At 38.4% G+C, this 11,483-nt stretch overlaps 1 protein-coding gene across 10 annotated transcripts in view; it reads left to right on the top strand.

The window, feature by feature from the left end:
• Positions 1 to 5,122: 5,122 nt before the first annotated feature.
• LOC107677622 (leucine-rich repeat flightless-interacting protein 2-like) overlaps positions 5,123 to 11,483 on the top strand; it is a 42,136-nt gene continuing 35,775 nt past the window's right edge. For all 10 annotated transcript variants that reach the window (XM_016472590.1, XM_016472586.1, XM_016472583.1 and 7 more), the window contains exon 1: positions 5,123 to 5,740. In XM_016472590.1, the coding sequence (XP_016328076.1) occupies positions 5,543 to 5,740 (198 nt within the window). In that variant the 5' untranslated portion in view covers positions 5,123 to 5,542. The remainder of the gene's footprint in view (positions 5,741 to 11,483) is intronic.

Genomic DNA, 11,483 nt, shown 5'->3' with positions numbered 1-11,483 from the left:
AAATGAAAGCAAAGTTTTCAGAATAGCAAACAATAGTCACGGATAAAAAAATAATAAGTGTAAATCACAAATTTAATAACGCATTTAAAAAAATAATAAGCACGAATCAAAACTTTAAACACATTTAAAATCATATTGCACAAAACTGAAATATTAATGCTAAATGATCTGAATTGCACACAAAATCATGTTTTCCTTGGTTACATGTCTCTGTTTTTTGTGCTCTCAGACGTTTTCTGCACATATTTTTATTCTTTTGTATGCTTATGCAGTTTTTCCCTTCGCTCTTTATTCCACGTTCTGCGCTTCTTCTTCCAAATGTTGAGATTAGAGTTTCATGTAAATCAGGGCGGGCTTAAGCATCATCATTGGTCCACTAGTTCTAGATTAACAGCTTCTTTTCTTGCCAGTCAGTCGAAGAGGGGTGGTGACGTCACTCCAACGCGCCTCTTTACTGTCGATGCTCAGTGTTCTGTTCACTTGTACAGGTGAAAATGGACAACTGTCAGCTGGGAAACATCTTTCCATACAGGACACCGTTATATGTGTCTGTCTGTCACTGCTGTACGCCTACCTGGCGACCCGTTAACGTTAAATGAGTAAATCTGTAAATTAATTTTTAATTAATGTAATGTTTTTGCATTGAAAACGATTGGTACAGAGTAGACAGTTACAGAGGCCAGGTGGATTTGATATACACAATGATTTATTTGCGTGTTGTGTTTATTTGCATAGCTACATATATAATTGCCTAACACTATCATATTAATGTTTCAAATACATAAAGTTATACATAACAACAATATGAAAGTAAAACAGCCAGTAGGTGGCGGTAAGTTACTGTCTTTAGAATAAGACATTAAATCATTCATTCAAATGGCTGATTCATTCAGTGAGGAATAAAGAGAATCATTCAATACGAAAGGCTGCTGTGTTGCTTGTAGAGGACACTGTTCTGCTGTGCCTTTGTTTGGACTCTTTGTCGAAATAGAGCAAACTGAGAAAATAGTTACTATTAATAGTAAACTCACTCAAAATATACTTGTTATATTGATTCAGTTCAATAAACATTTGCAATGGTCCTGATATTAGGATTTGCAACTTTAGGGATATTATCTATTCACGAACAGCTTGTAACATTCCAAAGAGAAAGGAAAACTTGAAATCGCATCATATGACCCCTTTAAATTGTAATAAAAGTATACAAGCACACCACTCTGCTGAGAACTCCACTTACCGGCAGCAGCGTATGTTATGAAGGTATCCTGGTAGTGCGCTAAATTACTAAAGATGTCTGAACATGAGGGATCGTCCCATGAGGTCGTCAGGTGAGAGGTCATCATGTGGATCATTTTACTTACGGCTAAATTATTATTCATTAATTGTACTACAGTTTTTCTCAGTCGCTTTGTTGCATTTCTCAGATCAGAAATTAAATTCTCAAAACTACTTGTTCAACCTCCACATCATCTAGTCACTTGTACACATTATAAAAGCAGTTTCTCATTCTTTTGAACAAGTTGCGATTGCTTTGGTACATTCATGCAATTGATTATGTACATTTGTCTGCGGTTTCCTACATTATCAGTTGCTAATGTCATGTTGCTCAAAATGTATTATATAGTTCTCTGTGCAACAGTCTTACCCCTCAAAACATCTAGTCTTTAGTTCATCGTATAAGTCATTAAATGCAAAATGGTTCATCTAGTTGTCATAAACTGTCAAGCACATTTTTTACAAAATTTGGCATGAATTGTGCAAGTGAATCTTGACTTTCACTAATGAAGAGAATGTAGATCAGCTAATGATAAACTAGTTCTCTGAAATAGCTCAAAGGTGCATCTCATGAACCTTCAATTGGAAAGCATAGACAGAGGGCAACACAAGAGTTACAAATTCTGACAATGGATATTTCCTCCCCATTGGCCTGGCAAATCAACAGTAGCTCTGTGGCCGATGACATTTCAACCACGCCTTCTGCTTTTGGTCAGGTTGAAGCCAGCCTCCTCTAGCCAATCAGTCGAAGAGGGGTGGTGACGTCACTCCAACGCGCCTCTTTACTGTCGATGCTCAGTGTTCTGTTCACTTGTACAGGTGAAAATGGACAACTGTCAGCTGGGAAACATCTTTCCATACAGGACACCGTTATATGTGTCTGTCTGTCACTGCTGTACGCCTACCTGGCAATCCGTTAACGTTAAATGAGCCGTCCTAGCGACCTGTCGCAGTTATATTCACCTGTATTTACTCGCCTCTGATCACATCGCAAAAGGGAGAAGCCACTAAATGCACCGGCCTCGCGAAGTCACTGATGTGCTTGGCCCGCCTTTACCTGACTGATTATGAGTCTTGTTATGGTTATTACTGTTAGGAGAGGATAATATGAGTAAGAGCAGGGGTTTTCAAACTGGGGTCCGTATCGTGACCCAAAGCCAGGGGGTCCCGCAAAATAATTTGCTATACTGTATTTTCCGGACTACACGTTGCATTTTTTATCTTCTGATTATGCTATGATTTATATTCCAAAGTGACTTATATAAGGCATTTAATGTCAAATAAGCAAAACGTAAACAGGTAAAAGTGGGCACTTCAAGGTTTCTATAAATATATTTCTCATTCTGTGTGACAAGTATATTGTTAGACAGTATCGCTGAGTTTTTCTTCAATTCAGGAAGAGGTTCACAGAGACGTCAAGTGCATTTTGTATGTTTTCTTCATTTTACAAAAGTACAACGTTTCACTGTTATTTTGAAGGTACACAAATAAAAAATAGATAGTTTTGAATGATGTCTTGCTCTTATCTGACAGATATCACATCTTTCCGCTGATGTGAGTAACCCAAGTGTCCGCGCCGGCGCCTCCTGCGCGCACACAACATAATCAGTTCTAGCATTGCAATTTTTACATCGCAGCCTCTTCATCATCAAAGTAAATGAGATAACTAAACATACAAAAGGTATTGGTGAATCAATTTAGCTTGTCTTTTGTACAATATGTAGGTTTTGCCGGTCAGTGCAAGCATCACCATGCCTTGGTGTTTTCCAAACACATTTTATGCATATCTGAAGCATGTTGTTTAAGTAGATATTCAGATACAAGAGAAGTACAAAGCCTTCTTTACAAAATAAATAGGCTAATAGTTTATCAACCAAATGTTACACCGCGTCTAACGATTCACTCATGGAAATGAGAGGGATGTGAGCCCAGCAGGAGGTTCAGTTTTTAGTTTCATTTTAAATAAGTCATAGGCTTAGCATTTAAAATAAATGTTGTTTGTAAAGAATGACACTATAATTTATTTTATGACATACAGTTAATCAAAACACGAGTAAGAGTGTTTTTCCTAATATCAGGACTATTGCAAATGTTTATTGAACTGAATCAATTTAACAAGAAGTATATTTTGACTGAGTTAACTATTTTCTCATTTTGCTCTATTTTGACGATGAGTCCAAACAAAGCCACAGCAGAACAGTGTCCTCTACAAGCAACACAGCAGCCTTTCGTATTGAATGATTCGCTTTATTCCTCATTGAATGAATCAGTCATTTGAATGAATGATTTAATGTCTTACTCTAAATATAGAAACTTGCCGCAACCTACTGGCTGTTTTACTTTCATATTGTTGTTATGTTCGAACTTTATATATTTTAAACATTAATATGACAGTGTTAGGAAATTATATATGTAGCTATGTAAATAAACACAATATGCAAATAAATCATTGTGTATATCAAATCCACCTGGCCTCTGTAACTGTCTACTCTGTAGCACTATCGTTTTCAATGCAAAAACATTACATTAATTCAAAATTAATTTACCGATTTACTCATTTAACGTTAACGGATCGCCAGGTAGGCATACAGCAGTGACAGACAGACACATATAACGGTGTCCTGTATGGAAAGATGTTTCCCAGCTGACAGTTGTCCATTTTCACCTGTGCAAGTGAACAAAACACTGAGCATCGACAGTAATGAGGTGCGTTGGAGTGACGTCACCACCCCTCTTCGACTGATTGGCTAGAGGAGGAGTTGTCAATCAAGAACTAGTCGACCAGTGATGACGCTTAAGCCCGCCCTGATTTACATGAAACTCTAACCGCAACATTTGGAAGAAGAAGCGCAGAACGTGGAATAAAGAGCCAAGGGAAAAACAGCATAAGCATACAAAAAAATTTAAAATATGTGCAGAAAATGTCTGAGAGCACAAAAAACAGAAATATAACCAAGGAAAACATGATTTTGTGTGCAATTCGGATAATTTTGCATTAATATTTCAGTTTTGTGCAATATGATTTTAAATGTGTTTAAAGTTTTGATTCGTGCTTATTATTTTTTTAATGCGTTATTACATTTTTGATTTACATTTATTTTTTTATCCGTGGCCATTGTTTGCTATTCTGAAAACTTTCATTTTTTAATTTTGTGCAATATAATTTTACTTGCGGTTTTAAATTTTGGTGTCACGCTTTTTTTTTTTTTTTCCATGACTGCAATACATTTGGCGGGAATCTGATCCCATACTCTAGAGTCTTGACTGCAGGATAACGAAGACTAACGCGTTTAATCTTATACAGCATGAACCTTGCAATTGTAGTTGCATGTAGTTGCATTTATTTTATTCTTCCTGTAATTAAATGGACCAGACTTAAAATTATTATATTATAGTTAGTTATGAGATTACATTATTTGAATGAATAAAGTCTTAAAACACAGCAAATAAGACAATAACATTGATATTTTTGAGGTTCAAAAATAACACATACAGTCAGAAACGGTCTATACAAAGTTTTAACCACATAGGGACTGTTTTTACAACGACCATGGAAATTGTGACATGAAACGATGCACAAGTAGCAACATAAATTGTATTGTCTAATAAAGCCTCTTGATGGAGCTAATGCACCAGCCCAGACCACACTGTGATACGTCGTTCCATCTAATCAAAAAGGAACAAGGTTCAATAGACAGACAGACAGACAGATAGATAGATAGATAGATAGATAGATAGATAGATAGATCGATGAAATGACAAATGAATCTTATTTGCGAACTTGCCCTAATATGCAAGAAGACGGAAATAATTAAAATCCAAAGGTCAGGTCCCGCCCACTATTCGCGCAGAGTCCAGCACATCAGACGTGTGGCATTGGGCTGCTGTATATTCTCATCCGAGGGCCGCTCATCATCCGGGTTCGATTTGCCCTAGAAACAAATGCAGCTTTGGACCGATTACTTTATTTTTCATTTGCCTGATTTGACGTACTGAACTACCGTAGGAAGGAATAAGGGATGACCGGCTATATTCCCAGGAATGCCTAGGTCTATCGTACTCATGGCGTATCAGCAAACTGTCATCTTCCATCCTATCCGTGATGTTTTGACATATCGATGTGTTGTTTGAATGTGCAACAGGCTCCCGCCATATATTCATGCGGTTTATGGAGACGATGGGGCATCAAAAGGAGGATGTGTCCTAGTGCTCTACATATGTGTGCTTGTACAATATAACCATTTATTAATGTTGCTCACTTACGACCATGCCACACCGAATGGTGCTCTTTGATCTGTACACAACTGGACAGCACTTCAATTTGGCGAGGTCATTTTTTTGTAGAGGTTTGTGTCAGAGTATAAGGGAATTTAAAATGGCAACGCAAGTAGCGGGGAGGAAAAGAATTCCCAACCGGGAGAAACTATCGGCGGAGGATGATGCTCTCAGTCAAATAGCTCGAGAGGTAAGACAGATAACCAACATTTCACGTGCTCCTATAGACGTAGCTCTATCATGCTGCGCAAAATGTCGCCCTTTTACTCTTAAGTACTGGAGAATTTAAAATGTAAGTCTAATGGGAATTCCCAATGATCTTGCTGAATAATGAAAGGGGTTTTGTCGGTTGTGCTGTCCTAACTCTCCGTTTCCCGCACGCAGTAAGGAAAAATGAACACGAATATGATGACGCTCGTGTCCTTTAATAATGTGAATGGGAAACATTGTACCCCTTCTCCTCCCAATTATTAAGCGCTTGTGAATGACAAAAACACATTATTCGTCGCAGTCTGAATCAAGGCATTGTTGCTAGCATGACCTACATGATTGAAAGACTTCAATTGTAGGTTAATTATGGTGGTAAACAAGCATTTGCTTCTGTACAAATAGCGTTAGTGCAACAGCATCCTCATGTTTGGATCCCTGCACAGCGGCGTGACGTCACTAAGCAAAGATCAAACGAAAAAGCTGAGAGAATGTCCCAGACTGCTGACGTCAGAACCTGCTCTGGCACGTCACACCCAGTAAATGGCCCGAATAGCCTCGGGGATGTATTTTCAAACACGCAGAGCTCAAATTGTGCTGATCACTCAAATACTCACTTAAATACTACACCATATGTGATCCAGCATTGTCCTCCAATAGTTCGGTTTTCAGTTCTTAATGAAAAAGACACATACAGCTAGGTTTCTTTTTGAAAGTATATGGTGCAGGGGTTTAGTCATTCTTGCTGTTTTTATTTATACTCATCTATTATTATTAAACAGTTAACTGATATTGTAATTGAAGTCATCTTATTTCTTATGTTTCAAAAGATGTTTCATATTAAGGGTAAAAGGTTTGTGATTAGTGCCACTAGTTCCTTGCAACAATATTCAGGTTCACTTAAAGACCTCTGTGACCTTTTGGATCAGCTGACCACATCTGGAAAGCATTTCCTTACTGAAGAATCCACATATGGACATTTTTTTCCCACAATTTTTTACCAACACACTTATTTTTTTCTGTTTGACCATGACCTTATCTTGTTGCTTAGCTGGTGCCCTCTAGGCAAACTCTTTGGGTGTGGTGTGGAAATGTATCTTGGACATTTAGTCTCCAACTCCAGCAAAGGGATGGAAAAAGTAATGATGCTTTGCATCATTTGCCCTCTGGTCCTTGTGTTCTTGTAAAACTCTGTACCTACCCACTATTAAACTCACCACCCCTCTTACAGGATGAATCAGTCCCTGAAGAGTAGAATAAACTCTACATCCTCAAATGCTTTTCCTTAATTTTTGTTCTGCGTTCTCATGAAAACTGCATGATCAGCCATAATGTCAAAGTTAGAGAGAAACTGAGTGAAAGTCTAAGTAATCGTTCAACCAAAAATAAAAATGTTGTCATTATTTTCTCATCTTCGTGCCATTCCAAAGTCATGTAACCTTTATTCTTCTATTTAACACAAAATGTGAGTTTTTGAAATATATACTGGGCACTCTTTTCATTATAATGAAAGTTCAGCAAGCTCCACAAAATTACCATAAAAGTAATATGTTGTCCATACTATTTGTGAACTATTTTCCAAGAACAGGCAGAAATTTAAGTTGTCATTCATTGAAAATCATTACATCTGCCCTGCCTCTCCGATTCATGAACAACAGAACCAGTTATACACTTTGATTCAAGCTTTCTGGCACAAAAATGATTTAAGAATGCACTGAAGTCTGATCTTTTCAGTGATTCACCTGATCCAGTTCACACAACCTGAATAGTTCACAGAAATCCAAATAATTTGTTCGCTAGACTGATCTGTGCTGCATTACCCAAAAGCATTGTAAGCCTAAGTAGATCGTAGAGACCACTGGTGCCAATGGTTTCTACGATCTGCTTAGGCTTATGATGCTTTCGGGACATGCAGCACATTGACTGGACTCAATGATCCAGTTGCAACAGCACACTCGAGACTGAGATTATCAGTGATTTGCATTTGAATTTTGAAACTTAAAAGCGCCTGTCCACAGTCATTATAATTGATGACAAAAAGTATGTTATTTATAATGTCTTCTTTTGTGTTCCCTAAAGATAAAGTTCTACAGATTTGGCAATAATGTTTGGGTGAGCTAATCTTTTAAACATATACCTCAGAGGACCTCAGGTGATGCCAACCCTGAAACAACATACAGAACTACCACATTTTGCTATAAGTTTGATTGCATCATATAATAATTGCTGTTAATAGTGTTCATCGTCTGTTTGATTACGTCTTTAATTGATTTTTCCGTACATTTCTGCCATATGTACATTAACTGACAGTCACCACTGATAAGCTACCACTAAATATTGTAGAAACTCAATTTGCTGTAAAGTTGCTTTGCAATGATTTGTATCGTGAAAAGTGCTGTACAAATAAACTTGAATTGAATTGAATTGAATACCTAAACTTTGTATTTGGAGAAGCATAGTCACATAGCAACCTATTAGACAGTTCTGTTTAGGCATGAAGTAGGTGTGCAGTGTGATGTGGAGTTATTAAGATGCTGCAGTCAGACAGCTATGTAGCATTTACAAGGTTGATCTGTAATGAGTATAATCAACATCTCTGCCAGCTGAGCTGTTTTTATACACCAGGCATTAGGGAACAGCCATGCCAAGGAAAAGCATTACAGAATAGCCAATCTCTGTAGAAACTTGACCACCTTTCTTTCCTCTGTTTGTTTGCAGCAGCAGTGGGGTTGGGATGTAGACTTTATTTCAATGTGATTAGAATGGAGCTTTAGTTTTTGCCATGGCGATTATGTAAAAGTCTTTCCATATAGTCTGTCCCACACATTTTATAGTTGAGTCAATGTTTTTTTTTATTTAGCTTAATCACTGTTATAATGTTTTCATAGACGTTTTGGCTTCTTTGCAGCATGTGTCTCAGCTGCTCACTCATTGTTTTATTGTACAGTGATGGTTTGGTCTGTTTATCACATTACAGTCAGTAAAATGGTACAAACTAGCATGGGGAGGATGGTTGGCTCTAAGGTCCTTTATTGGGTCCAGAGGAGAGGGGTCCACCCATAAGAATTTGGGCCCTGTGAATTTTAGCGACAGTTATGCCTATAGCTATTGCTATAGTTCAACAAATCAGCTAGTGCTGATTCAAAACGTACCCCCTCCCCCCCACCAAGAACAATGTGCATGTGTAACATTATCATAACAAGTTTACTATGTGCAGGATGATGATGCACCAGCCAGTGTGCTATTAAGGGAAAAATAGAAACATTTGCTAAATTAGAACAAAGAACATTGTGTAAAAATATTTAGAGAGGCCATTTTACCCCACTCCTGGGGTAAGAAAGCGCTCTAACTGGGGCAAGAAACCCAACACTGCCAAACTTACATGCTAAAAAACAACAACTTACATAGTAAGAAATGGTTATAAAAACTGAAACAGAAGTGAAACAAGTATTAGGAAAGAGGAGAAATAAAAAGCGATACTTATTATATACTGTATATATATATATATATATAATCTTTAAAGTGTCATTCATGTAAAATACCATATCAACTATTCTATTTATAACCCCACAAATTACAATAAGTATTACATAAAAAAAAATAATAACACTAGTAACAACATGCCACTTGAGGCCTTCTTTGCCAATTCTTACCCTACTCAAATGATAGATCCAGAAGAATGGAGCAAAATGCATTTTGATTGCTGATAATCAAGTGGATGTTATTCAAAGCTTATGACAAACTCTTTTCAAGCAGAAATCACATCTCATGATCCAAATTTAACATCTACCTCAGTCACAGCATGTGGGTTCCATTGGAACTTTGGACTTCGTTCACATTCGTCTCTTTTTCCACTTACTGCCCTTGTATTTTCCGACTACTGAGACAGGAAGCAGAAAGCCTTAAGGCTGTACGTCTTAGGCTATGTTCCAAATGGCGCTCTTGATATGTACTTATGGTCTTGCGGACCTGCCATGGCTCGTGTGCCTGTGAGACCGTGGTACATCCAATTGGATATTTTAGGGATCTCAAGACCGCCCACTTAGCAGAAGCACTGATGCAACAGTTAATGCAACATTACATCAGCAATGTGTGGATTTGGAGGTAGACCGCAAAGGTTTAGGGATAGCATTTGGGACCTTGAGTTATTGTTGCAGAATGGTTGGGTTTGTGGAGGAAAAGGTGTGGTTTTTGGATAATTGGGGGAGGGAATTTAGCTGACCTAGTAGAAGAAGAGTATTTAGCCCCTGCCCCACTGCAGCAACAGATTGGCCAGCCACCACCCACTGACCTGCATCCTTTAAGCCTCTCCACAACATCCTGTGTTAATCGCCCCTCTAGGAGCCTCACTACTGAGCATAATTTTGGCCGCTTTCATTGAAACTCCACAGCCATCTGAAATGTGTTCCCTTTCAGGGCTACTGATGACAGTTTAACAGAGAAAGACCTCCAGTGTGAAGTGCCAGGAATGCAGAGGCAGTTTTTCTGTTAGTCATGCAGGGTCATATATCAGCCTATTCTGCTCTCTGTGATGCAGTGGGAGGCAAATCTGATGTTTTAGGACATTCAGTGCTGCCAGATTGGACAGATTTGAATGTGATTGTGCGGGTAAAAATTGATTTGGGCGGGTGGACAAAATTTGGGCTGGTTTGGGGTCAGTTTTAGGGTTTTCAAACATCTAAATTGTATAGGCTAATTGGTTAACAAACAAAACCCAATTGTGCATGTACTGCATCCAATCAGTCATCATGACATTACCTAACACACACACCCACTGCAGATTCGGCTGATGCTGATGTTGACGTTGCCTGCCGCACTTCAGTCAGACGTGATGATTCATGAGTTGACGGGTTTTTAGCACGATGAGAGATCAGATTTTGAATGTATAGCTGTATATTCAAGTGATCACAATGCCAAAGTGGCCTAAATATAAGTTACATGGTAGATCAGAGCACAGTTGAATAATTTAATCAAAATCAAACTGAATATGGGACTGCCAAGATCTGTATTAAGTTCTACAATATGTACTTCATGAAATACTTCCTCTAGTTCTGTCTGAAGTTAAAGTGCGACACGAAGGTAAACGTATTACTGTTGTTGTTAATTTTTTATGGTCAGATTATCGTACAGTATGTATCAATGAATGATACAGTTTTGACTGTCGTGTGTGCATGAACGAGTGTGAAATACCTGCTAATTACATTGCTTATTCTGATCACTTATATTGGGCACTTTTTGCATTTAAATTGGTTTATTCTGACTGTTGACATTGAAAATGATGCACATGTTCCCCTTCAGGAACTCGAGCTGCGCCGGAAACGCTTTGGGAACGTCCCCAGCTTGACCATGCTCTGAATCACATATGAAATCAGTCCAATAGATGGGCGAGACATCATGGGCGGGTGACGTTGCGACCAGGAAGTAATAAAAGCACGTGCGGTGGAACCGGCGTCAGCTTTTTGTCATTCATCAAGGGCTCTGTGTGCGTGTCAGTCGCTATCTGTTTGTGAGTCTTATTTAGTGTTGTTTGTCCACTTATAAGCTCCATTATGCCAAGCTTCAGCAAAAAGAAGCATTTGGGCAAGAGCAGACAGCATTCAGGCTGTGTATTCCTCCCTGCCCGTGCTATATTTCGGGTGGGGACACACACAGTTTGTGTGTTGTCTGCTTGGGAGCGAAGCACGCAGAGTCAGCTCTCTTGCGAGCGTTTGTTACTGCCTTGCTTC

Source organism: Sinocyclocheilus anshuiensis, unplaced genomic scaffold, assembly GCF_001515605.1.
Source record: "Sinocyclocheilus anshuiensis isolate Anshui unplaced genomic scaffold, SAMN03320099.WGS_v1.1 scaffold873, whole genome shotgun sequence".
Lineage (NCBI taxonomy): Eukaryota > Metazoa > Chordata > Actinopteri > Cypriniformes > Cyprinidae > Sinocyclocheilus > Sinocyclocheilus anshuiensis.
Note: the sequence above shows the minus strand (reverse complement) of the source record. Positions and strands in the feature narration are given on the sequence as shown.